This window comes from Phragmites australis, chromosome 1, assembly GCF_958298935.1.
Source record: "Phragmites australis chromosome 1, lpPhrAust1.1, whole genome shotgun sequence".
Classification (NCBI taxonomy): Eukaryota; Viridiplantae; Streptophyta; class Magnoliopsida; order Poales; family Poaceae; genus Phragmites; species Phragmites australis.
In genome coordinates, this window is record NC_084921.1 from 52,510,385 (window position 1) to 52,537,966 (window position 27,582).

General features: G+C 44.3%; 1 protein-coding gene across 2 annotated transcripts; it reads right to left on the minus strand.

The window, feature by feature from the left end:
* Positions 1-6,776: 6,776 nt before the first annotated feature.
* On the minus strand, positions 6,777-26,754 carry LOC133926891 (vacuolar protein sorting-associated protein 53 A-like). Of its 2 annotated transcripts, none has more exons than XM_062373058.1 (24): positions 26,432-26,754; positions 26,186-26,280; positions 25,836-25,892; positions 25,519-25,669; positions 25,327-25,397; positions 25,037-25,161; positions 24,227-24,387; positions 23,975-24,116; positions 23,651-23,714; positions 23,122-23,310; positions 22,993-23,034; positions 22,777-22,881; positions 22,637-22,696; positions 22,225-22,302; positions 21,126-21,233; positions 20,973-21,038; positions 9,491-9,568; positions 9,250-9,383; positions 8,438-8,531; positions 8,247-8,324; positions 8,103-8,165; positions 7,673-7,741; positions 7,462-7,557; positions 6,777-7,354 (listed from the first exon to the last, which is right to left on the minus strand). In XM_062373058.1, exons 1-24 carry the CDS (start codon positions 26,478-26,480, stop codon positions 7,028-7,030), a joined length of 2,502 nt encoding a protein of 833 aa, XP_062229042.1. In that variant the 5' UTR covers positions 26,481-26,754; the 3' UTR covers positions 6,777-7,027. The 2 variants fall into 2 exon arrangements, with proteins under 2 accessions (XP_062229042.1, XP_062229034.1); XM_062373050.1 differs by having other exon boundaries at positions 23,113-23,310.
* Positions 26,755-27,582: the final 828 nt, after the last annotated feature.

Consider the following 27,582-nt stretch of genomic DNA (forward strand, 5'->3'; position numbering starts at 1 on the left):
ACTTACAAACAAATGAAAGGTGCAGAATCTTGAAGACCACAAATTCACACTTAGTATGACCTTATTACCCGTAACTTGTGTCATTCAGGTTACCCTCCTTGTTGATCTCGATTAACACTCCCACGAAGCCCCTCTTGGCAAGAAATAAGCACCAAGTTCAGCAAGAACTTATTTTTTTCGATGACCACACAATCAAGGACCAATGGTGAGTTACAGAGAATTGCCACACAAAAATATACACATATGCGTAACTCTAAAATCATGAAAAGAAGCCTAAAACAAGCAAGATGATCTTGCTTATCACAAATGAATCCCAAAACTCATCATCCAAAGTTTCTAAAGGTGAATATCTGAACCATTACAATACTCTTGAAAAGAATTAAAATCATTATTGCTAATTCAATGAACAGATTGGGAAAGATCGTCACCTTTATTTTTCAACACTTTAATCACGTACTCCAGTATATAACTTTCAACACTGTATCTGAAAAGACCCAATCAACCCAACTTGATAAGAACAGATCATACAGTAGTGGAGAGTCAGAAGGTTGTGTCCTCGTTGTGGTGGAGAAGCATTGTAGCTGTGTATCAGCAACCGTTGCCCATGCTGTCACCACCGTGGGTGATGGCGGAGGTGGTTGGCGATGGTGATGGTGGAGGGGACATCGCGCAGTGGGAGCCGGAGGAGGAGGAAAGGTGGAGGACATGGTCCCGGCCCCGGTGTCCGGGTCGAATAATAGCACATTGAGCGCCTAGAGCACCGCGACGAGTACTCACCGAAGTAGGCTGAGAATGCCTTGTTCTTGTCTGCGGCCACAGCAGCAGCCATGGAGGTGTGTGAGTAGTGCCGCACGCGGATCTCGCCAGAGCAGCTCACGCGACATTGTACATGCCGCTTGACCAGTCGGCCAGAAGCATCGCCGTGTGACCCGCATCCGCCTTGATGTGGAGGGGGGCATAGGGACACGGCCGCTCATGTTGTTGGGACAGTGTGCTTGAGGTTGGGATTTTCCATGACACGACCACCGCGGGGCTTGGGACACCACCAAGATACACGACCATCGCATGCCGTTTCCACGGGCTCTATCGGCTGCGACGGCATGTCGGGCACGCGTGAGCACGGCCCTCCTCCAGTCATGCTTGAGCACAGGAGACGGAACAGTCGCGTGGTAGAGCTTCACCAGCCAGCAAGAAGCACTGCTGCGAAGCATGGGACGTCGTCAGGGTGCACGACCACTGCGTAACCGTCTCCACCTCTGTCATCTGCGATGGTGTGCCAGGGCACGCACGAGTGTGTCCCTCGTCCTTTTTGGCTCTGCGCAGGAGCCAGACGAAAGAACCATGCGCCAGAGCTTCACCAGCCATCAAGATCCGCCTCGACATGGAGGCGGCAGATACCTCGAGATGCGATCGCTCGTGCCATCGAGATGGTGAGGTTGAGATTTGGATTTTCCACGGCAAGGTCAGCCGTCATGCGGTTGCTCGGGGAGGATCGTCATCGGGATGTGCATCACCACTGCCATCACCACTCAGCTGCCAGTTGCGATGGCGTGCCCTCCACTCCTCTTGTCCTGTCTCGCACCATGCACACGAGAGATGGAACAGCCACGCCAGAGAGTTCCACTGGTGCCTCGTCATGCCATGGTGGGAAGGGAAGAAAGAGGACGAGCTATGGTTCTCCGGTGGTGGGCTATTGCAGCCCACCGCTTGGCCCCGCCGTAGATCGCGTCGCCCGAAGCCGCGCGCCGCTCGTAGCCCACCGTAGATCACTTGAGTTTAGTCGAATCCTACCCGAGCGCCGCTTGTGCCCGCCACCGATCGCAAGAGTTGGGCAAAATCCCGCCCGAAGCAGTGCGCCGATGCATCACGTGAGTTGGGCAGAAAAAGGACCAAACTCGTGTGGTTTTCTCTGGGGTTTTTTCAACTGTTCCCGAAGGGGATCGTCCTCTTCCTAGTCTCGATGGGCGTTTGACCCAAGAGGAGGAGGGGGACGTATGAGGGTTGCGAGCTTGGGGTGGCTGGTCGAGGGATTGGAGCGAAGAAGGGAGAGAGGGGGAGACATGGATGAGGGTTGCAACAGCACATGGATTATGCAAAGGAGCGAGATTGGGGAGGATGGAACGCTCAGAGACGAGGGACCACCTGCCAACGTAGTATTAAGAGGAGGGGGCAGGATATCCTACTTGATATTGGAACAACGACCACTACATCTTTTTTAAGTATATAATATACTAGCTGAGTGCCCATGCTTTGCAATGGATTCTAGAATATTCTTCTAGCACTAAGTGAATCAACTAATTCAAATATGCCGACACATATATCGATAGACTACTCATTTCATTGTTCCCTATTATTTGCATCCTTTCAATTAAAATTGATAGGGTAATGAAAATGTACAATTGAAAATAATGAGGCATAATTGCAAAAGACTTATACCCATCGGCACACCCACAACATGCCAAGTCGGCCTCCTTCATAGCCTCACCGAGTAGCACACCACCCACCCACAAGCCTTATCTCTCCGATGGCATCATTGTCACCACACCAACTGGAGCGTCGAGTTTTCTACTCGTAGAACATCCTTCAAAATCTCACAAGTGAATCATAATTGAACAAAATATACCGTAATTGTTTTGTTTTTCAAGGAAGGTAATCAACAATATAAGGGACAATATAATAATTAGGCACAATACAATAATTTGATAAATCAGGATGCATATAATCTAGCTGGAATTTACATGAAACTAAACGATGAGCCCATTGCTGAAACTTATATGATAGCAAAGCATTCGGAAGAAAGATGGAAGTGTTAGCAGTTCTCTGGCTCATTACCATACACATCCGACTTTACTCATTCGCAATCTGTGGAACCCATCAAATCTTAACAGGAAAAAAAATTGAGATATGAATTGCCTTATCATCTAGCCTAACCATAAGTTCATAACATAACCTGAATGAAGAAAATCTTCAACTTCATCATCTCCTAGCTCATAGCTGCCCCCCATGTTTGAGTAAGAGGTGCTAATACCTCACTGAAGGTCCACTGTCTTGATCGATCAATCTTATAGACAAAAATTGGCTTCTCGAGTTAATATTTTGTGCTTGCTGCATCTTGAGCGTGTGCAACCATTAGTCTCAGTTCCTTCTCTTAGGCACGCCATGCCTCTTTAACCTCCACATGTCAATTTGCTACAACAGTACTCTCATTTTATCAAGAGAGCAAGTATATATGAAACTGATGAATCATGCAAAGAAAAGACAAGAAGCAAGTTGAGGTACATCATAACTGCAACCATATGGCTTTTGTAATTGCGGTTATATTAAAGCCTGAGGCATATAAAAAATTGGCTATTACATGCAATAGAAAACAATCTGCATTTACTAATTGTAGTTGATTAGCTAGGCTCCTAGTCTAAAGTCTTAACTACAAGAAGAGACCACGGAACCTGCCGGAAATTGTGGAGAGCTAATAAGCATGCAAGCTACAATTCATGAAATAGATGAGGAGAAATTAGTATTGATGAACTTATAGAATTTGTGGCTTGCAATAGACTTCTGTAGATAAACACACACATTGTACCTTACCCGCCCACCTTCAGCGACAGCGACACCTCTAGCATGATCTACAAGAAATACTGCTTGGGAATTTTGCGAATGAGGAAACAAGAGAAAAATACTGAGAGAACAGTAAATTTCAGGAACACAAAGTCTGTAAACAATATCGTTTACACAGAATATAGAGAAATGTCTACTGTCGTGTTTCATACCATCGTCGGTTGGGTGGGTATGCACCGATGCACGTAGATACCATGGCGTTGACGACCTTGCCAAAGCTTGTAGAAGGCCCTTACTTGAACTTGTGCTCGTCTGACGTCCATGATAGGACCTCCTTGTCGTTCTCTTAGCCATGGACACCTCTTCCGTGTGGTTCTCCATCTCCACTGGCACCATGGTATTTTGGGTTGTCATCCTCTGGCTCCTTAGCGGGGTAGCTCTCGTGCTATTGCTCCTCCCTGATCACCTTGACAACCGACCTCCCCAGTGCCAAGAGGCACAGAGTCATAACCATCTCATCGATCCTGTCCACCTAATCCACAAACTAAAACCTGCATCAACTATCACCCCATCACAAAACGCCTCATGGGCTTGAAACGCAAACAAGATTCCCAGGCCAATTCATCGAAACTAATGGGGGAAAATTGAGGATGCTCACTGAGGTCAGAGCCTGAGGGCCTTGGCCATGGCGTTGGTCATGTGGATCAAGAGGTGATGGTGACCTCCACCAGATCCAGCAGCTCATCTCCAGTGGTGGCCACGGCATCGCCACCAGATCTAACCACCACGAGCTCATAGAACACCTTGGTGGAGAGGTTAGGCGAAGATGGCAGCAGCGATGACGCTATTGGTCAGCACCAACCTTGTCTCGATCGAGCTAAGGTACCACGCAACCACAAGTGCCTCGACCGCACCGCCCCTCCTACTGCTAGGGGCACGAAGGTGGTGGAGGGAGGCACCAACGGTGACGGCGGCGGTGGGTGCAGGGGAGAAGGGGGCTTGGAGGAGATCAATTACGGCAGCAGGTGTGCGGCCAGAGGCATCAGGGGGAGGTGAGCCCTTGTCGATGGCGGTGCGGTCGGGGACGACGGTGGTGCACTGCTTCAGTCAGAGACGTAGCAGTGGGAGTAGCTTGGTCGTCAAAAATGCGACGATGGAGTGGATCGGTTGCTTGATTAGTGGCATAGGGGAGGAGAAGGAGGCGACGGCGGCGGGCCTGGCAGAGAGGAGGCAACGAGGGGGTGACGGGGAGACGTGTCGCTCAGGAGAAGATGGAGCCATTACGTAGGGGCCCATCTGGCGACGCAGCTCTTATGTGAGAGAGGGGATGGGGTGAACGATGGACTCATGGGATCCCTATGAGCACATGACTTATTAGAAATTTTTTAAGTAGTAAAGATAAGTAGAGATTGAAATTTTAAATGCATTTTTATCTCAAATTGTTTAACTACTTCAAATAAAACATTTTTGAATCCGTTTAACTACTTCAAATAAAACCAAGGAAATATAAAAATTCAAATAAATCTAGAAAAATCTAATAAATAAAAGAGAGCATGTTGAACCTAAAAAATATTTCTAGCTCATGATAATATTTATGATAATGTTAAATTAATTCTAAGTCTCATTTAACTACTTTTGTATTATTTTTTATCATTATTTTTGTTAATTAATTAATGTACTATTAATTTGCTAATGTGACATTAGGTTGTTACACCTTACCACAATGTTATGGATTTATGGAGAAATAACCCCCTCGGAGTGCGACACTAGTATGAGTGTTTGTTGTGCTCATGTGGTCACCGAGTCTGGATGACGACATCCTTCGATTTTTAAGTAGTAAAGATAAGTAGAGATTGAAATTTTAAATGCATTTTTATCTCAAATTGTTTAACTACTTCAAATAAAACATTTTTGAATCCGTTTAACTACTTCAAATAAAACCAAGGAAATATAAAAATTCAAATAAATCTAGAAAAATCTAATAAATAAAAGAGAGCATGTTGAACCTAAAAAATATTTCTAGCTCATGATAATATTTATGATAATGTTAAATTAATTCTAAGTCTCATTTAACTACTTTTGTATTATTTTTTATCATTATTTTTGTTAATTAATTAATGTACTATTAATTTGCTAATGTGACATTAGGTTGTTACACCTTACCACAATGTTATGGATTTCTAGAGACATAACCCCCTCGGAGTGCGACACTAGTATGTGTTCGTTGTGCTTGTGTGGTCACCGAGTCTGGATGACGACGTTCTTCGATATGGAGATATTTGGTAGGAGATTCTTCAAGTGTCCTAAAATAGACTCTGATTGCATGGTATGTTCCCATTTTATGCTCTTTCGCAGCTCTCAATTACATATTTTGAACTACACTCCTTATATCAACAACCACCTTATCGCTTTAAGCAATGGATCGACACGATAAGACCACCGTATAACAGGGAATGAATCAGAGAGGCTGAAACTAAATATGAGTGTGTCCTTAGAATGGAAGAAGCATCCCTAAGGCAGGAGACACGTCAGATGCGACATGAGGAACGTCAACGATGACAACAATAATGCAAAGACAAGATGAGGACTTTCAAAGGCGGGACAAGGAACACCGCCTTCGAGAGTAGGAATTAAAGAGGCGAAAGGACAAACTTCAGATGCGTAAAGAATTGCTTCAGATACGTCAAGCTCTCCTACGTTGCTAAATAGAGGAGCACGAGAGAGGCAAAAAAAATGGTCTCTGATATTCTAGTATCCTCATTCATGTACCGTGGTCTTTATAATAACCCTAGATATCTTATATCCACATCTATATGTCAATAAAAATATCAAGTTCTACCATCCAATGAAAGTACTACTACATAAAATTAAAAAAATGTATTATCTTATATAAATTGTTATCTCTATAGTGGAGAATATAAATTTTATAAAAACACTATTCTCTCCCTTTAAGTGGGAGAGAAATATTTCTCGACCACACAAATAGTGAGAAGACCCTTTGCATAGCCACGTTGACATGCCATGTCAGTTCTGAGCAGGTGATCCATATTGCTCACCCATTTGGCGGCCGAGAAATACCTATTTTTATTAATTTTGAAAACGGTCACATATTTATGCTATTTTTTTTATGAAAAGGCGGTTCCGACTCGCCACCTCGCTGCTTGCGCTACCGACACGTTCGCTCTCACCAAAAAGAAAAGAAAAACGACTGCACGCTCAGATGAGTTCCTAACCTGAGTTTTCAAGCACAAAACTAAAAAATTCTTATGCCATAACTAAACCTATCTCAAAATCTCTTTAATACAACTGAACTACTCGTTCTCCCAAAAACGGGACAATCTGTCAAAAAGGTTAACTTGTCATACACTGAAGGTTAAGAGTAGAGATGTAGGTGTACACAGTGTGGAAAGAATTTCCTATAACTATGTGCACTGAAGAGGGACGCAACCTATGAACAAGCACGAGCAAAAATTTAGGGGTTGAAAAGCTTGCGGAACGGACCGTCCTTTCGATCTTTGGCCGCCTCCGTCAATGCAAGGAACCTCTTGAATCCTGTGGTCGCTGCTCCCCGCCCAAGCGCTGCAGCTCGGGCAAGCACGTCCTCTCGGTTGGCCAGAGCACCCGTCAAGGCAGCCATGCTCGGTGTAATTGAAACGGCCGGAGTTGCGACCGGTGCGATCTGGACGGATGCAGTGGGAACCGGTGGCGCAACCGTCGGAGCCACGGTCGGGTGCTTGATGGCGGGGGCGTGCTTGTTGAAGTCTTCCAGGATAGCTTGTTGGTCTGCTTTCTTCAGGCCCTGTGACAGAACAGTATCAACCATGGAGAATGTCAGATTAACGCAAGTGATGGGAGGTTGTACTTGTCATCGAAAAGAGGCCAGATTTTAATGTTAAAAGTGAAAACCTTGAGGTCAAGTATTCGCTGAAACTCAAGAGGCGTCCCTTCTGGAAGTAGGGCACGGTATGTATTAGCAACAGAATCAACTGGTGACAAAATAACCTGCATGGAGTCATACCGTTAGCTTGATACTATCTGGAGGCACTCATCTGCAAAGTGCTTGTTTCAGCAATAATGATGTAAATAAGCAACACTCAAGCTCATTTCCCCAATTTACCTTAAGGAGTGCTTCAGCTTTACTCATTTCCCGGCTTACAAATTTTGAGTAACTAGCTGCAACTGTACTCTGTTACATACAATGAAAAAAACACACACAAATAAGATATGCAACATAACTAAGAAATCTATCTTCTCGTTTATGATTGCAATCCAACATAAACTACAAATCCGCTAGATTTGCAGCCTTTATCTTTGAGTAAACAAATTTGTTGCATTTCTTCAGCAAAAACCTTCTTTGAATACATAAGAACAAGATTATTTTATCTGCACAATTGCACTTCCCAGTGCCAAATTTCTTCCCACAGATTCAAGAATACTTGAAACAGAAAAACCATTCCACTTGGCAGGTTCCTCAACCAGCAACTATATTATATAAGGCATATCGACCATGTATTACGTTGATGATTTTGTGCTGATTGGAAGGTTACCTGTTTTCCAAGAGCTGGGATGTCTAGGAGAATAGTCTTAACTGCTTGAGTGTCCAAAAGCATCTAGGGGAAGAAAATGCAAAGCGATGAGAAATGTCCTAAATAGTGAATAAAAAAACAACTTCATATGGAATTAATATCTACCTGTTGTGCACCAGTTTCAGATATATGCTTGCACTTGTATATATTGAGATAAAACCGAGGACCAAGAGAGGCTGCAAGCTGCATGATAACAATCAAGTATAATAGACTATGATAGCCAATATGTAGTTTATAACAGAAGATGAAATACCTACAAGGTTTTTTGCCATAATAAATATGAATAGTAAACTTACTTTGTCCAGGAAATACTGGAAGTAGGTAGGTGAAAGCAGGCTGCCAAGCACAGGAATACTGCTGGACAGAATAGAGCTGATACCATTCACATATCTGGCATAGAACAGTGAACCCTCTTAGCAGATGTTAATATACATGAAAATGATAATATATTGTTTTGGCTGATCTGAAAATTTTGCAAGGCACAGAATGCTTATAAAGCAAATTAAGATATTAATTTTGTTTTAAAAAAAGAAGAAGACATTGTCTCAAAATTTCAAAGATATATTTGATGTGTATATGGTGGCAAAACCATTTTGGGTGCTACCATGCTAATCGGTGACATTTCAATGGACTATAGTTTAGGAAAACTTGATGGATGGGATCACAAATACAGAATTTCCCAATTTATTAGGGTCAAATTGTCCATTCATGCAACCCCAAATCCACCTTATCTTGTTCAGTCCAGCAATCCAATATTTGTGTTCTAGTATATATGTAGTCTACGGTAAGACAGTTTTGCAGTCCACAACGAATGGACTGCAAATTGGGAACTGTCTTTCTGGTCAAATATTTGCTGGACTGCAAATTGGGAACTGCCCTTCCGGTCAAATAAAAATGACTACACCCACTGCAAATATGTGATATCATTGTTATGCTATGAGTTATGATAAGACTCCCAAAAATTTCAATTTTCAATCAAATCTAGGCTGTGGGACTTGGACTTTTGTAAAGCGTGTGACCTGTGTTCCATATTAGCTTCAAAGCACACAAAATGAATTTTAACAGAGAATGTAACATAATTACATAAAAGGATTCAACAAGATCATACTCTGATTGGTCACCGACGCTTTCAAGGGTGGCCCATGGAACACGAGTCATTGCAACCATTTCAGCATCAAATTTGGTTTCAAGCCCATGCACAAGTGTCATCAATGCTTTTGTGATCACAGCCGAGAATTCATCCTGCAAGTATTGAACTATTGACTATTGAGGCCTGAGAACTCTAACAATAACTGCCATATTCACATAAGGTGGGGGGGGGGGGGCAACAAAAGATAACGATCAGTCACCTGAACTTCAGACATGTCCACCTTGTCAGCAAACTGAGGGTTAATCATCTTGGCAACATTCTCAGCTAACTCGCCGGACTGTAAAAATTTTGCAGATGTAATTAATAGCACAACAAGAGTTTGAGAGAAACTCAGTCACACATGCAAGCATGTCACACACAAGGGAAAAAGATTAGCTACATGCTGCTGCGGAAGTGCTAGATTTGCAAAATGCCGCTGCAAACATCGGATAGCCTAATAACAGAATTTTGCTCCTAATCTTTTCTACTAACAGATTTTTGCTCCTAACTTTGCTCATAATTTTGCTCTCTGCCAGCCTAATTCCGTCCTCCAGCCTTTCCTCTTACCCCAGCGTTCCTCTTTTTTCCTCTAAGCAGATCTGATAAAAGGGCCAACCTATGGAAAGCTTCTCAACAGGAAATAGCCCATTGGAGATTCCTAATGCCAACTCCTCTCAGCCTGCTGAATGCCACCGCTGAGGGCAGCATTGATGGATAATGATGGCAAACCAGTTTACAAGATACTGTTCTAGTCTCAAATTGCAATCAAGACATGAGTATCTCATCTTTAATTCTTTTGAGTTTTGATTGATCTCCAACCAGGAACCATTGTGGTGCCCATTTCCAGTGCCACCCACTCCCAACACCAGCCTTCCAATGTGAAATGGTGCCATGGAGATGTTCCATCGGGGAACTGGAGAAGTGGTGCCCATGGAGAACTATGGACTAGTAACATAAATTTGACAATAGAGAAGGGCAGGCCAGGAGCCCAGGATACAAGAGTTCTGAAAATATGCAAGGGGAGATTTGGTATTATTGGATTACTATTATTCTTTTGAAATCAGTAGTATCATTTTGCAAATTAATCAATGTTTACAGTACCAAATCTCAAAGAGGCTTGCTTATAGTGGCACTTTGCAAGTTCGTACCAATGAAATGGCATAAATATGTAAACATTTACTGAACAGAAATGTCACTCATAATTGAATGTGTGAAACTAGAATGTAGTATGTACGGACCGGCATGGTGGTTCACTGGTTTGTACGGCCCCCAAATTAAAGCTGAGAAAATTATTTTTATGCAGGAACTCAGAGAGACCAGGGAGGTTTGTGCTGGTCAATGGTTAGTGGCTGGGGATTTCAACTTGATCTATCAATCCGAGGACATAAATAATACTAATATCAACAGAGCTATGATGGGATGGTTCTGACGGCTTGTTGATGACTTGGAGCTGAAGGAAATCCCTCTCTTGGGACATTGTTACACATGGTCCAATGAGCGGGAGGCCCCTACGTTGGTCAAGCTTGACCATGTTCTATGCACGGCTGATTGGGAACTGATGTTCCCGGGTTGTTTGCTGCACAACCTTGCTACGGAGATATCTGATCATTGTCCACTTCTTCTCGGGTTGTGTGATGGCACAAGAGCCAAGAGGAGGTTCCATTTTGAAAGTTTTTTCGATGAAGATTGCTGGATATCATGATGTTGTTGCCACCTCTTGGAACCAGCCGCTTCACACCTCTTGTCCTCTGGAGTGTATTTCAGTCAAGCTCAAGAGGCTCTCTTGAGCTCTCTAGTCTTGGGGTCACAAACAAGTGGGTAATGTTAAGCTCCAATTGCAAGTGGCCAGTGGGATTCTACACTGGCTTGACATGGCTCGGGACGTGAGAGCTCTCTCTCCAGAAGAAAATTGGCTTAGATGTGAGCTGAAGCGGCATTGTCTTGGGTTGGCCTCTCTAAAGAGGGCCATTGCTCACTTACGCTCCCGGGTTGTTTGGTTAAAGGAGGGAGATGTTAACACTTCTTTCTTCCATCTTCAAGCCAGCTTCCGGAAAAGAAAAAACTTTATTGCAAGGCTCCAAGATGGGGATCAAATAGTGACGAGGCAATCTGAAAAGGAGGTGGTATTTGATTTCTATAACAATCTCCTTGGCACGGCCGAGCAGAGATTGTCTACTTTAAATCTTCCTTTCTTCCACCAAGACTCGATTGATCTTTCACCATTAGATGATCCATTCACAGAAGAGGAAGTGTGGCACGCAGCGAAGCAGCTGCCCATGGATAAAGCCCCCGGTCCAGACGGGTTTACGGGCAGTTCTATTGCACTTGCTAGAATATTATTAAATGTGATCTGCTGGCTGCCTTACATGCTTTGCAGCAAGGAGATGGTCGCAAATTTGGGCTTTTAAACTCAGCCTACATAACCTTATTGCCCAAAATGGTAGATGCGATACATGCCAAGGATTTCCGACCAATAAGTCTTAATCACAATTTCGCTAAACTGGTGGCAAAAATATTGGCCAATCGTTTAGCCCCACAGTTGTCTTCCTTGGTCTCACCCAACCAAAGTGCTTTCGTCCGTGGCCGATGCATCCATGATAATTACATGCTTGTGCAACAAACGGTGAAGTATCTTCATAGCCGGGGATGACCATGATTACTTTTGAAATTAGATATCACCAAAGCCTTTGATTCGGTTTCTTAGTCCTTCCTGTTGGAGATTCTTAATCATGTGGGATTCGGACGGGTTTGGTGTAACATCATTTGTCGGCTCCTCTCCACAGCTACCACTCGGATCCTTCTAAATGGGTAGCCAAGTGAGGTGATCAAGCATCGACAGGGCTTGCGCCAAGGTGATCCACTTTCGTCGATGTTTTTTATTCTTGTGATGGACGTGCTGAATTCTCTCAATAGTCAAGGCGGGTGAAGCGGGTCTTCTATCACCCTTGGCTGCAAGGGCATGCTCATAGGATGTCTCTTTATGCGGATGATGTGGTGCTCTTCCTTTGACCGGTGCCCCAAGAATTGCAGCTAATCAAAGACATTCTCATGGTCTTCGAACAAGCATTGGGGCTAAAAACAAATCTCCAAAAATGTTCAGCGGTTCCCATTCAATGTGACGATCATGATATTGAGATCATGGATGAGCTCTTGCCCTGCCCTATTAACAACTTTCCTTGCACTTATTTAGGCCTCCGATTTCAGCCAAAAAGCTCCGCAATACCATACCGTTGAAGTGGCAACTACGGTTTTGTTTGGCAAGTAGATATGTACGTGAAATTAGTTGTTTAAACTAGTCCATAAGAGTGGTTCAAAAGATGGAACCGAGGATGAATCAAAGGACGACCTTCCCTCTCCTCTCCTTTTCGCCTCCGCCCGGTGCAGCCCACCCCCATAGCCCCACGCTGGCGCCTACTCTAGGTCTGACGGCCATAAACCAAAGCCTATCATCCCTTCCACGGCAGGCCTCCCCTATCTCCCATGCGTTGGGGTCCCATTCTTCTCCTTTAGCTCCATCTGTTTTCCCGACGGGTCGTCCAAAGGCGTTGCGTTGGCACGACGGCATCCCTACCTCCGTTGGGTCTGCCAAGTCCGTTGAGTCGGCCTACCCTCGTTTGGGTTCTTATCGCGACGCTGTTCATGGAGAGCTTCCCATGGTGCTGGCAACGGCACCTCCGGTCACCTCATGGTTGCTCTTCTGCCTACGGCCTTGGTGGCGGGGCGTCAGTCTGCAACGACGTCGCTCCCATCCAGGGCTCGTGTCCTCGTCCGTTCTGAAGCCCATCGTGTTTCTGGTCTATCTGGCGATCGGGCTGATGGTTGGTGGCTTGTGGAGGGTCGACATTCTAGGCGGCAGCGACTCTACCCTCCTCAGTTGCCACGCAAGCCGGTTCCAGATGATCTCCGAGGCAAGTGTTTTAATTGTTTCTCTGTGAGCCACTGCGTTGCGTAGTGTCAGCGCCCTTCTCGCTGTTTTCGCTGCATGGCCTTGGGGCATTGTTCCTTCGATTGTCCGCATGCTCATCCATGTCTGGCGTCTTCCGTTTTGAATGGTCTGCCCCTCGCGGAGAAGCGGCGGTTCGACTGGCGCCGCCTCTCTCCTCTGTCGGCTGCGGGTGTTCCTGTTATGCTCTTAGGTCAGCGGTTCGACTGGCGCCGCCTCTCGTCGCCGTCAGCTGGGTGGGTTTGTTCTGTTGGCTCCCCCCCCCCCCCTGGTTGTTCAACAAGGTGTGGAGGGCCTAGATTCAGCCACCGTCATTTCATCATCACAGGTTTTTTCTGTGATCAATCGTTCTTCAAGGATCGCGAGGGCAGAGGATGACCTTCGTCGGGTTGTGTTCATGACGGTCGATGGCACCAGGCCGATGGTTTCCTCACGTCAGGTTTGAGTTGGATCCCGTTCTCTGGCTATTCATTCGTCGGCACCTGAGGATTTCCTCCTCTTCCTCCCTGATGAGATGGCGGCGAAGCTGGTTCTTGATTGTGGTCGGTCGGTTCGCGCCGCCGGTCTCACGTTGCTTATTAAGCACTGGACTAGGCAAGTTCATGCATCTGACAGAGTTTTGCCTTATAAGGTCGAGCTGGTTCTTCATGGAGTCCCGGCACATGCGTGGGATTTGGCAACTACGGAAAGGTTGCTTGGGGCGTTCTGTTGGATTCAGCATCTCCATCCTTCCATAGCTGATCATTCAGATCTATCTTCATTTCGTTTCACGGTCTGGACTCTCCATCCGGACCTTTTGCCATCCTCTATGGATCTTGTCGTCGAGCCGGCAGGGTCCGGTTCGGTGGATGGACTTTCGGTAAAGATGACGCTGTCGTATATGATCAATATTGTTATTGCTGATGTTTTCGAGCCCCCTAGATCTCCTCTGGATTTGCCGCTTTGTCAGTGTGATTGTGTGGATGGTGACAGGAGGCAAAGGCGGCGTACTGGACCTTCGTCGGATCGTCCTGGTGCTTCTGGTGACTCCGGCGATCGTGGTGTTCGCACTGCTTGAGTTCCGATGAAGTCTCGGCTGGGGCCCAACAACGTCGGGTCGGGTCGCGTTGTTTCTGGGGAAATGGCAAGTGGAGTTATTCCTGACACTTCGGGAGTGAAAACTGCTTGTTCAACGCCGCCAGCTGCTATCTTGGTTGATTCTCCTCAGGTTTCAATGTCAGTCGTTGGCTCTGAGGGAAACGAGGTGGAAGTGGAGTTCATTATAATAGATCCTTGTGCCGCAGTTGGGGATTCTATCGAGTTTGAATGCGGCCTTGCTGATTCCTATTTGGGAGATCCTGCTTGCTCTACAGCCTAGGTGGATGTCCTGGGGGGTCCAAGGGTCGTTGTTGCGGATAATCTCCAGAGGCCGGTGGGACTGTATTCTCCAATGAAGCCTTATGCTACCTCGCCAACCTTGGTTATTCAGGCGCCTGCTCCTTCTAGGACAGTAGATGTTTCCTCCAAACCTCTGCTTGTATATTCGAGACGACATCACCGGATTGTGGGCCTGTGTGTCCCAGTCGCTGGCCCGGTCTCTTTGGATGCACCTTCCCCTTCGTTTTGTCCGACTGATGTTCAGTCACGCGTTTTTTAAACCGTGTGTCTAAGCTGGTGGATGGCCTCCTCCCTCAACCAAAAATTTTGAAGAGAAGGCCAAAAGGTCCGCCGCCTGGTTCCTTGCTGAGGCATAGTAGACGGGTGGCTAGTTGTGCACCTTGGTCTCCAGAGCCTAAGGTTAGGAAAACTGAAAGGAGCATCATGCTGAAGTTGGGCCTTATGTCGGACAGGGAACAGTTTGATCAATGTGCGCAAAACTCATATAGCAAGCTCTTTGACCAGCCTCTCTCCTCTACGCATATTTCCGCCTTGGCTGCTATCTTTGGATGTCTCTGGATGAAGCGGATCAGGTCAGAGTGACAGAAGGGTTAACTGTTTCAGTTTGAGTGCTCTGATTTACGTGGTTGTCTTGGTCGTCTCTGTTTGTTTTGTGATGAATCAGTCTAATATATTGATTTGAAATGCACATGGCCTTAACAAGAAGGTGCGGCGTGATGCTGTTAGGGAGGTAGTAATTTCTTCGAGGGCTGATATTGTGTGTCTGCAGGTGACAAATGTGGCCTCAATTTCTGTTAGTTTGTTGCCCTCTATCATGGGTGCTGATTTTGATCATTTTGTGGCCCTACCAGCTATCGGTACAAGGGGTAGTGTCATCATCGCCTGGAAGGGGGCAGTTTGCAGGCTATAGGGACGAGGGTCGATAACTATACCATTTCAGTGCAATTCGCCCAATTGAACGGGCCCTTGTGGTGGTTTACAGGGGTCTACGGTCCTCAAATTGATTTGGGAAAGCTATTGTTTCTCTAGGAGTTGCGGGATGTCCATGCTCTGTGTGATGGCCCTTGGTTTGTCGCTGGCGATTTTAATCTGATTTATCAAGAGGAGGATAAGAACAATTCGAATTTGAATCGTGCTATCATGGATCGTTTCCGTCGTTTTTTGGATGACATTGCAATCAAGGAGATTTCCCTTTTGGGCTTGTCGAGGGTAAATCCCTGACAATGATTTCGAGGTATGTTGGATAGTGAGTGCATGATCGGCGTTCCAGGTGTGCCTGTGGAATGTGTGTATGTTTGTTGCTCAAGAACATCAGAGTTATCCAGGTTCAGACCCCCCGTGGAGTAATAGCCCTACATCATGTATATTCTTCTCTATCCTCTCCTTTTACAAAAGATATCCCCTTTATATTCCAGGGGGAGAAGTCTTACAAGTGGGCCCAACAAAGACCCATACCTGCCTAGAGAAACAATATAAACAATCATTACAAGCATACATTTGTTGTGCCTGCCCTGGGTCCCGGCGGCGCCCGTCCCGTCCATCGGTCGCACCCCCGTTTGTCGCGCCCGAAGCGCTCGGCTTGCCCTGTCCTGTCGCAAGCTTCTCAAGCGCGCCTGTTGCGCCCCCTGTCACATCTGCGAGCCCGTCTCGCAACAATTAATATTTGCAGGATGGGATAAGGTAACTCTGCGCTGACAATACCGCCTCAGCCGGAGTGGACTGCCTGGGGAAGGAAAACGGCGTGAGTAGCGGCATTAAATGAGGTTTGACTGGCCTAGACGAGTACCTGCCCCGCGACCAGTAAGGATTGGTCGCGAGAAATCCTGCGAAGGCCCTGGCCATGGTCGCGCTGGTGTCGACTGGTCGTACGAGGGTCATGAGCCAATGAACGAAAGTGGATACTGCCCAAAACTGACCATTGCGGGCCATCCCGGTGGGGGACCCCTATATTCTTTACATCAACAGGGCTGAAAGTTCACTTGGTCTAATGAACGTGCTTCCCCAACTCTTGTAAAGTTGGATCGGGTGTTCTGCTCGGTTGATTGGGAGGACATCTTCTGGATTCCTTATTGCAAAGCTCGGCGTCTACGGCTTCTGATCATTGTCTGCTTAGTCTCAGCCTTAAGATCAATACCCGAGGCAAGCGCAGATTTCACTATGAGAGTTTCTGGCCTACTCTTCATGGTTTCCATGATGCTATTCAGCAAAGTTGGGACGCTCCGATGTCATCGGTTTGCCCCGTCACGCGTTCTACATCAAATTGGCACGACTAAGTAGAGGTCTCGAAAGTTGGAGCCAATGGAAGGTGGGAAACATTCGAGCCCAACTTCTTATGGCTAAAGAGGTCCATCGTCTGGAGATTGCGCGTAATCTTCGGCCTCTCTCTACTGAAGAAGAATGGTTGCGCAGGAAATTGAAGTTGCATTGCCTTGGTTTGAACTCGCTTGAGCGCACCATTGCTCGACTGCGCTCGCGAATTCTCTATATAAAAGAGGGTGATGCTAACACTTCTTTTTTCCATCAACATGTCAGGTTTTGAAAGAGAAAAATTTATACCAAACCTGCATGTCGGCGATCAGTTTTTGACAAGCTAAGAGGAGAAACATGCTGCTGTTTTTGAATTCTACTCCAATCTATTGGGAACGGCTGCAGATATGTTACTTCGCCTAACCTTGATTTGTTTAATCAACATCAGAATGAGCTTGCTTCCTTCCTTGGATGAGCCTTTCTCTGAGGATGAGGTCTGGACAACAGTTAAGGAACTCCCTCCGAACAAAGCATCGGGACCCGACGGTTTTACGGGTAGATTCTATAAGTCTTGCTGGTCTATAATTGAAGAGGATCTTCTGGGCGCTATTGTGGCTCTGCATCAAGGAAGGGATGCTAAGTTTTGGTGTCTTAATACAGCTGTTATCACTCTTTTGCCAAAGAAGGTCGATGCATTGCAAGTTAATGACTATCGTCCCATCAGTTTGATTCACAATTTTGCTAAATTGGTCACCAAAATTTTGGCAAACAGATTGGTGCTAAACTTCCTTAGTCTCGGTTAATCAAAGTGCTTTTATCTTGGTTATGGATGTTCTAAACTCGCTTATCAGCCGAGCATGTCAAGTAGGTCTGCTGAAACCACTCCCCGTTCGAGGTCTTCATCGTAGAGTTTCTCTATATGCGGATGATGTGGTTGTTTTTCTTAGACCGGTTGCTTCTGATTTGAGTTTAATCAAGCACATTCTTCAGCTTTTTGGGGAGGTTTCGGGCCTCAAAACTAACATTTTGAAATGTTCTGTGTCTCCGATTCATTGTCTCGAGGAAGATACGTCAGTCATAAGGGGCTTCCTGCCTTGTGAGGTGAAGCATTTTCCGTATTCTTATCTCGGCCTCCCTCTGGTGATTGGTAAGCCTTCCAAAGTTGTCCTCTGACAACTAGTTGATAAAGTCTGACAATCTCCTGAGGAGAAAGGCTTATTTGTTGAACCAGGTCAACAAGCTCATTCTAGTGCGCATGGTTCTCACGATAACTCCCATTTATCAAATGATTGCCATGGATCTCCCCAAGTGGGTTCTCAAGGCAATAGACAAACGAAGCCGTGGCTTTCTTTGGTCAGTCAGGACCAAGTTAAAGGTGGCAACTGTTTGGTGTCTTGGCAGCAAGTGTGTCGCCCTCTTCATCTTGGTGGTTTGGGTGTCCATGATTTGGCGTGTCTTGGTTGGGCTCTTAGGATGAGGTGGTTATAGCTCCAAAAGACTAATCTGTCGCGGCCTTGGGCTGGTTTTCAGGTGAAGGTTCATCCAAATGCTCGTGCTTTGTTTGCCATGGCTACCGTTTCTTTGGTGGGCGATGGCACGAATACTAAGTTTTGGATTGATCATTGGTTGCATGGTACAGTCGGTTGCTGATTTGGCTCCCAATATTATTTCATTGATTTCTCAAAGGGCGATCTACCAAAGATCGGTTTTTCAAGCTCTATTTGATAGGAGTTAGGTATCTGATATCAAGGGTGCCCTATCAGTGAGGGCTATTATGGAGTACCTTCATCTTTGGGATATGTTGGATGGTTTTTCTCTGCAGCCAGGGGTTCAAGACCAACATCTTTGGAGGCTTTCAGCTTCTGGAATGTATTTGAGTAAATCAGCTTACAACGCTTTCTTTGTTGGTTCGATTGGGTTTGCTCCATGGAAGAGTGTTTGGAAGTCCTGGGCACCTCTGGAATGCAGGTTTTTCATTTGGTTGGTTATTCTTAACTGTTGTTGGACGGCAGACAGATTGGCTAGGAGAGGATTGCCGCATCCAGAAGCTTGTCCACTTTGCAATCAGGCTGATGAGACGATGCAAGATCTGTTGGTTTCTTGTGTGTTTGTTCGTCAAGTTTGGTTTGATGTCCTGCAAAGGGTTAGGCTGCCCTTGGGCGTTTTGTGTTCTCGAGCTGGTGGAGTCGTGCTATTAAGAAAGTCCCTAAGCAACGCAGGAAGGGACCCAACACTCTTACTATCCTTGTTGCCTGGGAGGTTTGCAAGCACTGAAATGACTGTGTTTTCAATGGGATGGTCCCAAGCGTTAGTTCGGTGCTGAGGTCGGTCGCGGTTGAGGCCTCCCTTTGGTGTGCAGCTGGGGCTTCTTGGCTTCAATCTTTGTTAGCTGGATAGCCTCGTTTTCTTCTTCGTTTCTTGGTTTTTGGTTTTTGTTTAGCGTAGGTGTGTGTTTGTGTGTGTGGGGTGTTTGTTTGTCTGTTTGGATCTGGTTTATGTTGTTGGTGTTTCTTCCTTCTTAATTATATGACACACAGCTCTCCTGCACACTCGAGAAAAAAAAGCTCCGCAAAGCAGATTTGCTGCCAATCATTGAGAAAGTGGCGGATAAGCTTCCGGGTTGGAAAGCTACTCTAATAACACGGGTTGGTCGAACAATTCTGGTCTGTGTGGTGCTCACGACCATCCCCATCCATCCATCTTCTCTTTGCCATGGACTTACCCATGGACGGCTCATGCTATTGATAAGATATGCCAGGGTTTTCTTTGGAAAGGCAGAAAAGATATCAATGGAGGACATTGTCTAGTGGCGTGGGAAAAAGTTTACATGCCGCTAAACCTTGGAGGACTAGGTATTCATAGCTTGGAGAAACTCGGTTGGGCTCTAAAGATGAGGTGGTTGTGGTTGAAGAAGACTTAACCTGACCGACCTTGGGCTTGTTTTCAGATCTCAGTGCACACAAATATCTCTTCCATGTTCGCTATTTCCATCACCACTCAAGTGGGCAATGGCCACAACACCAACTTTTGGTCAGATAGGTGGTTGCATGGGCATTCTCTTATGGATTTAGCTCCAAATCTGGTTGCAGCTGTTCCAAAGAGGATTAAGAAGTAGCGAACGGTGGCTCAAGCCCTTGAAGATCACCTTTGGGTTAGTGACATCCAGGGTCCTCTCACAATGGTAGTTTTGATTGAATACTTGCAAGTGTGGGAAGTCTTGGAGGAGTTTGAGCTGCGCCCATAGGTACCTGATGTTCATACTTGGAAGCATTCTTATTCGGGCCTTTTCTCCACAAGATCGGCATATAAAACATATTTCATGGGAGCCGTGGATCTAAACCATGGAAGAGACTATGGAAGTCTTGGGCTCCTTTGAAATGCAAATTCTTTTTATGGCTGGTCATTCGCAACCGTTGATGGACAGCTGATCGTTTAGAGCGCCGAGGGCTTGATCATCCCAAACATTGTCCAGCATATCCTTACCAATTGTGTGTTTGCAAGAAGTGTTTGGCGTCAGCTATTTCAGCACCTTGGCCTTCAAATGCTTACCCCTAATCAGATGGATTCCAACTTCTCTGATTGGTGGAGGCACACCCATAAGAGAGTAGAAAAGCATCACTGCAAGGGTTTCAACACATTGGTTATTTTAGTTGTGTGGTGTTTGTGGAAACATCGCAACGATAGTGTCTTCAACGGTCCTGCTTCGGATGGACATAGGGTGCTGAATGCCATCAAGGATGAGGGTCATCTCTGGTGTATGGCAGCGGCTAGAGATCTTAGGGAAATTTGGCCGGGTTGAGGATGTTATTGTTTTCTGGTCATGTGTTTAGGTCGTTTTGTTGTTGTCTGTAGTGTTGTACAGGTTTCAGGGTGTGGTGTGAGTGTTTTTGGCTCCCCTAGTTCGGGGCCTTTCGATGTATTCGGACTCTATCTCCTTTTCTTTTAATACAAAGATAAGCAGCTCTTATGCATGTTCGAGAAAAAAAAAAAGAATGTGGTCTGAATATGGTGTTTCTGTCAAACAAGTGGTAAGTGAATCAGTGATTAATAATTCCATAATTTCATTCCATTTCCTTCAACACCAGGCTACCAGTTATTTTGTGGTAATCACTGATTCAAGGGAAAATTGACTTACTGTCTGGTGACAATATTCTGCAGTGTTAACAATGTAGCATATCGTCCTCTCATCCCTGTCCGAGGTCTGCAGTAATTGCCACAGGACATAAATTGCTGCTACTAGATGAGGAAAACAAGAGGAGAAAAAACAATTCAATGGTGACTATCATACCCTGATCTGCCCATCGGTGCCAGTAGCAGCTGCAACAATACCAGTACCACCTTTTGGTAACCTGGCATATAACCTAGCAGCATAGGATTTAAGTATTCTTTGAAATACCTAGCAAAAACAGAGGGGAAAAATGGTAATGAATCCATTCGAAGCCCATACTTCATCAGCTTTGATAGAAATACCTAATAGTAAAAAATCAGTGATTAACCTGTTGAAACTCAATCTTCATCAGCTTTGGTACTATTATAAAATCTAAACATCAACAATAATAGTCAACATGTGCTCAAAGAATTTCTAATATTACAGGGGCCGGTGTTCACTCAACAGAACTACTAACCCAGACTCAACACAATTCATACGGACGGTAAATTTCATTTCATATGATAGCTTGTGCAGGTTAGCTCATGGTGCATTTTCCTTCTGTAGGTATGTAGGTATGATTACGGCTCTGTAGCCTCTCACCAATTCAACAGTGCATAAAGATCAATAGCAGAGGTAGCAAACAAGAAACAATGATACTAAATAATGAAATCAACAGTCTTCACTGCATGCCACTTTAGGCAATAGAATCATGAGACCACCCATTGTTATGCCCAAAATAAACTTTAGAGTTTCAGCAAAGTAAAATATTTGATATATTGGATTGGGGTCTGTTCACAAGAGATTTAATATCCGAGTATCAGTCAAGCCCACTAAAAGAAATAGTAGATAGCACTGCAGACCAAACTGCTCAGGAAGCATATAAACAGTAAGAAGATTAAATAAGAAAATAAAAGGCACTGACAGCTGCATAAACAACATGCATCAAGGAAACAATTATGTGTTTTTCATGTTGTTACACAATTTAAGTGATTTTTCATCATCTGAGACATATATGTGAACTTATTCGCATTCGATTCGTATATATTCCATCTTGGTATTCGATGTATCCATGGTGACAGGTGTTCCTATTTGTTTCCACATCTGGGGAAAATTATGAAAGCAAGCATTGTAGTCCATTCATATTCGATCTGTTTCACCCCTACTTGGAGCAAACAAGGAACTGTACATAAAAGGGAAAACTTCCAAGTGCCAACAAAAGCTGGAAATAATTGCTTACCTGAAACAAGTTATATAATGTTTGGTTCTTTGTTAATGCGCTGCACCTCTTTAAGCTTTTCCTGATCACCAAGAAAACCTGCACAAGTGAAATTGTAAAGCAGATCAATATAGTAATTTGGAAAGAAAAAAAATTGCCGAGCACAAAATGGCAACTATCACATAAAATCTACCGGAAGGCTAGCTTTGGAAAAGCTAGACCTAGCTTGGCAGTTTCTACCAGTCCACACACAAGGTTGATAAATCCTTCCACTAGAAATCCAAGAGGAAAAACAAGATAGCAGGAACTAGCCACTTTTTGACCAATTCCATAGGCTTTGTTGTTGTTGTTGTTTGACAATGCGTGGAAACTGCTATCAGCCAGCTGGAGTAAACCTTCTAGAAAGAATATTGTGAATCATTATATTATCTACCTGCATGCTACTTGATAGAATGTTTGTCTGACTTCCTTCCTCTATTTCCCATCTTTCTTCCTGACAGAATAGAAGGGTGAGCCAATGGAAACAGACCTCAAGTACCATGGGTTCCAATTATATGTGAATGTAGCATGTACCTGGACAAGTTTATCTAATTGATCCACTAAAGATTTCTCCTCAAGTTCTATGTACACAGACATATATGGTTCAAAACAAGAAGATATGATTCCATGGAAGTTGAACTGCAAGAACACGGGGCAAAATATGAGATGAATATACAGCATGGATCATAATCCAAAAGTTATGGAAAAAGCACTAAACATGCACTGCACAATGGCTGATAGACTACTAACCCCAGCACCAGGAACTGACAAAGCTTTGTGTTTGTCTTTGTCCTGCCAGTAAAGAGTTGGTAGAAGAGTTGGAAAAATACATAATAACAGGAAGAAAAAAATTAAAAGTTAGGACTCAACAGCAGATACTTGTTCAACTTCTTCATTGGATACTGCCAGTTTCTTCTCGTATTTCTTCCGTATGTCTGAAACAATTTTATTGCGTTCCACACCCTCATCTTCATCATCACTCCCGGACTCTTTATTTCGAGCACTCGTAGTTCCACCACTGAATTTCTCTGCCAATTCTTCCTCAAATTCAAGGGTTCTTTGGAATGCCTGCATTGCAAGAATCTCAAATGTTCAGTACAGAAGTTCCATTGTCAAATGAATCAGTTCACATACTCAACTCAGGCATCCAAAAATTTCACAGATATCTCTACCACTCCAAGACTTGTAACACTACAACATTATGAAGCACACAAATTTGTTTGTTTTCTTGATCTTTTGTTACATTGCAGGAAATGGGGCCTTGAAGCAAAATAAGACCACTAAAAAATCAGCTAAAGGCCTACAACACTAAAAAAAGTAGGCTATCAATCATTTGCACAGCATTGTAAGATAAATGGCACATAGTCATCTGTTATCCATGCTTCCAAAACATAACAAGGGAAATTACCAATAATAAAGTTGCAACATCTGGCTTTTCTTTGAGATTGTTAAGGATATCAACAAGCTGGGCCCTGAAAAGAAGACTTTTCATCAGTAAATTGATTAGCAAGGAGGAAGATAAGAATTGATCATAATGTTGTAGCGTAACTTTTGCAGTTGAGGGGAGACAATAATAGATTAAAATTTAAGAAACCAATTTTGTAAAACCATGAGTACCAATATAATGCAGCAAACAAGAAGTAAAATCAAGTGATGATACTGCTTTAGTTCTATGTAATCTTAATTTGGAGGAAGATCATTAACTGCAAAACTAGAGAGGGTGAAATCAGACCTTGTAATCTTACAGAACTGGATACACAACAGATAGTCAACATGCCAGGAAGGTGGAAATATTTTCCAGGTGTCTTCATTTGAGCGTAGTCGGCGTTTAATCCATGCATATCTCCTTTCAGTCTTATCTAACTTGGCAAGTTCTGATTTTTTTTTCAGAAGTATCAAAATAATAGTGAAGAAAAATGAGTAGGTAAGTTTATACTAAAATTATAAAACAGACTGATCTACGTAGCATATGCAAGGTTTTCACCTGCTCCTTCAAAAATCTGCCTATATGAGGTGAGTTCCTTGCTACAAAAATTCTTTACTAGTTCTTCCCTTACAGATGGTTCCAATGCATCAACCACCAAGCAAGCATCAGATAGCTGCTGCAATAGCATGGAATCTTCTGTTTCCTTCCCAGTTCCTAAGCTGCAAAAGTTCCACTTAGGTGGTTTATTTCACAGTACAAACAAATAGACATAGAAAGCAGAACAATTGCCAACTAAGTAAAGCTTTGAATTGTTTCATTGTCATAAATTTATCAAGCACAAAATATGCTCTGGGTTACCAAACTGTTGGTTACCAGCAGGGACCAGTATTTGGTAAACCCAGCTCTTTAGGGGACATATATTACGATGTTTTAGAAACAGGTCTACTAGGCCATGTAAAAGGCCATATACAAGGAACTGGTGCCCCTACCAGTTACCAGATGATTGCTGGTTAGGCCACGTAATCAGGCCAGCAAGGTCGTATAATCACTATACATTTTACCGATTTTAGTACCTTAATTACATTTTTTTTGTTCATTACAAGCTATTCTGTACTACATTTTATTTGAATTATTATGGTGAAATTCCACAATATTACTTGAAAAATGGAAAACAGACGAAAAGGTTGCCACTCTGCAAATTAGGCCATTTATTTCCAGCTGACACGTGGACTTAACTCGTCCTGTGCCAGGGTCTTCCTCATAACACATGGCTAATTTACTGGTACGGGATTGGCCAGAATCTGGCACTGGCACCAAGTGGTACTAGCCTTTTTTTTCAATAACAAAAAGAGTTTAATAACTGTGCACCTTGAAAAATCTGAAAATACATGAGATTTGAGGATTTTCTTGATGTTCTTTAATTTCTCCCTGAGCTCTGTAATCTTCGGCACATCCCTATAAGCTTCAAAATGACTGCATAACTGGTTTACTGCCTGAAGAATGAAATAGAATTAGGAATTTTGTCAGAACTTGTCCACACAATTATTAGCATTGGCATGACAATCATGCAGAACGATCACAGTAAGTATTAAATATTGCAGGCATTGACATCAATTCTAGAAGGTCTACAAGTGTATAAGCAGCTAGTTCTACTTTACCTCCAGCTGTGCAGCTGCTTCTTTATACTGCCGCTTTGAGGCCATAACTTGAAGTTGCTCGACAGCAGAAACTGCATATGAGCATATAGACATATAATTTAGCTAAGGTTGATGTATTTTTGCTATTGCATCACTCTTTTTTAAGCACAATAGCACATCGACCCACAGAAAGGAAAAACAAAAGAAACTAACCGAGCATAGTAAGACGGTGAAGAGCAGTTATTGTAGTTGTTATATGCCTCTTGGCGCAATCCAACTTTTTTATGTCGCGACAGATTTCTTGAACCATTGTTTCGCTTTGTTCAGCCTTTGTTTTTATCTCATGTATCTTGTGCATCAGTTCCTGTTGGTAGGCAAAAGAGTTAAGCTCCAAGCAACCCATTAAGTGTCACTCTAGTTATCTGACAAACTTTTCTTTCCAGGATCAAATTGAAGATAGTAGTGCAAACTGCAAAGCATGGTGCTCAGTCCGTTGATCCAGAAAGTTCATAGTGGGCAAATTTAATGACCTGAACAGCATTTGTTGCTGCAGCAAGCTCCTCCTTAGCCTTGGTTCCCGAGTTGCTCTGTGGAGTAAAAAAACAACTTTCCATTATCCGATACAGTACAACCATAAGCAATAGGAAGCGCATAACAATCATTTAGTCCTGTTCTTCAAGCAGCACAATTTCATTAATTTCAAATCCTAAGTAAATTCATTTACAAGTGCACGTCCAGTCGGCCATAGCACTCATCAAAGTATGAAACACGTCAGTTTAGTCAGTTCAGTTTAACCGTTTCCATTCCAAAGAGGGTACACATTACAAACCGCAGCATTGCACGACACAGAACGTGAAACGGTGAGACCAAAAGGCCGGACCTGCTGCCGGACGGCGGCGAGGATGCTGGCATCCACTCGGCGAATCTCGCTCTGTATCTTCTGCATCAGCGGCTCGACACCCGACAACGACGCCTCTGCAAGTCACAACAAAATCAAAAGCAAATTGTTACCCTAGGAGCACCGAACAGCAGCGTAGCTCAAACGAGCGCGTTGCCGCAGTAGCATTGCGGGCTAAGTCCCCGTGCGAGTGAGGAATCGACGATTCGATTCGAGCGGCGAGCGTACCGGTGGGGAACATCTGGTTGATGTACTCGAGGGCGCTGGACTTGTCCATTTCTCTGGCGAGATCTCTCCCCCGCGCGCCCGCGCTCAGAGGATCTGCAGAGGTCTAGAAGGATCTGGAAAGGGAGGGCGCTGAGGAGGGGTCGATCTGGTGGGGCCTTGGCGGCGGGCTGCCCCTCGCGCGCGCCAGGTGAGGTGGTGGCGGAAAAGGAAGAACCGCCGTCGCGGACTCGCCGTCGTCGACTGCTGCTCGGCCGTTCAACAGGTGGCGTCCAGTTATGTTTTATGAGTCGGTTGATGTTGCTGCTCGCGGAATCCGACGACCCGCGCCCCAGACGTAAACGGAGTATTTGCGTTAGTATAATAGTATTACACTATTTTCAACGGTTTTTTTAAAAGGGTCTGAATCTCTTCACGATAGAATTTTTATTTTTTAGTGTTTCAACGGTTTCTATTTACAGTTCTCATCACGAAGGGATTCTTAAAGTCATATCTTTCAATACAGAATTCTCTTTCTTTTTCCTTTACGATTTTCTTAAAAAAAATTGTTAGAGATGGATGAAAATAAAATGAATGGAAACGAAGAAGAGAACCGAGAAGTGAACGAAATGAAAAACTGTTGAAGCGCTGAAGGGAACGAAAATTTCATCATAAAAGATTCTGACTCTTAAAGAAAAATCGTTGAAGATAATCTTACACTTTAACAGCTTACAATTCCAACACAGAAACCCTAGTTAACAAACTAGAGTTCTGAACAGTCTAGTTCCTAACGGGCTAAGGTACGGCCCTGCTTGCCTGCTCGGGTATGGGTGAAAACAGTTGTTTGGTTGAACAAGTATGTGAACAGGTTGACGGCAGGAGAGAGGTGTGAGCTAATGCGCTTGATTTCAGACGCCTGAGCCTGATAGGGTTTACTAAGTCAGGGTGCTACTCAGGTTAACAACCAAACATCACACAGAAGCACTCAGCCATGGTCAGGCTCAGGCAAGTCTCACTCAGGGTAGTAACCAAACGGCCCCTAACTACTCAAGTTTCTAAACTATAATGTGAAAACTTCCAAGTTGAAGACTCAAATTTCCATCTTGAAAAATTGGACTTCTATTTTGATATTTTGAACTTTCAACTCGCTGGTCCAAACTGGTGAACAATTCTTG

Excerpts from the sequence above, each read along its gene's own strand:
- LOC133926891 (XM_062373050.1), bottom strand. The coding sequence starts at position 26,480 with ATGGACAAGTCCAGCGCCCTCGAGTACATCAACCAGATGTTCCCCACC. Across the intron at positions 25,162-25,326 it reads AAGCAGCTGCACAGCTGGAG|GCAGTAAACCAGTTATGCAG; the intron begins GTAAAGTAGAAC and ends TTCATTCTTCAG. Across the intron at positions 22,697-22,776 it reads AATTAGATAAACTTGTCCAG|GAAGAAAGATGGGAAATAGA; the intron begins GTACATGCTACA and ends CTATTCTGTCAG.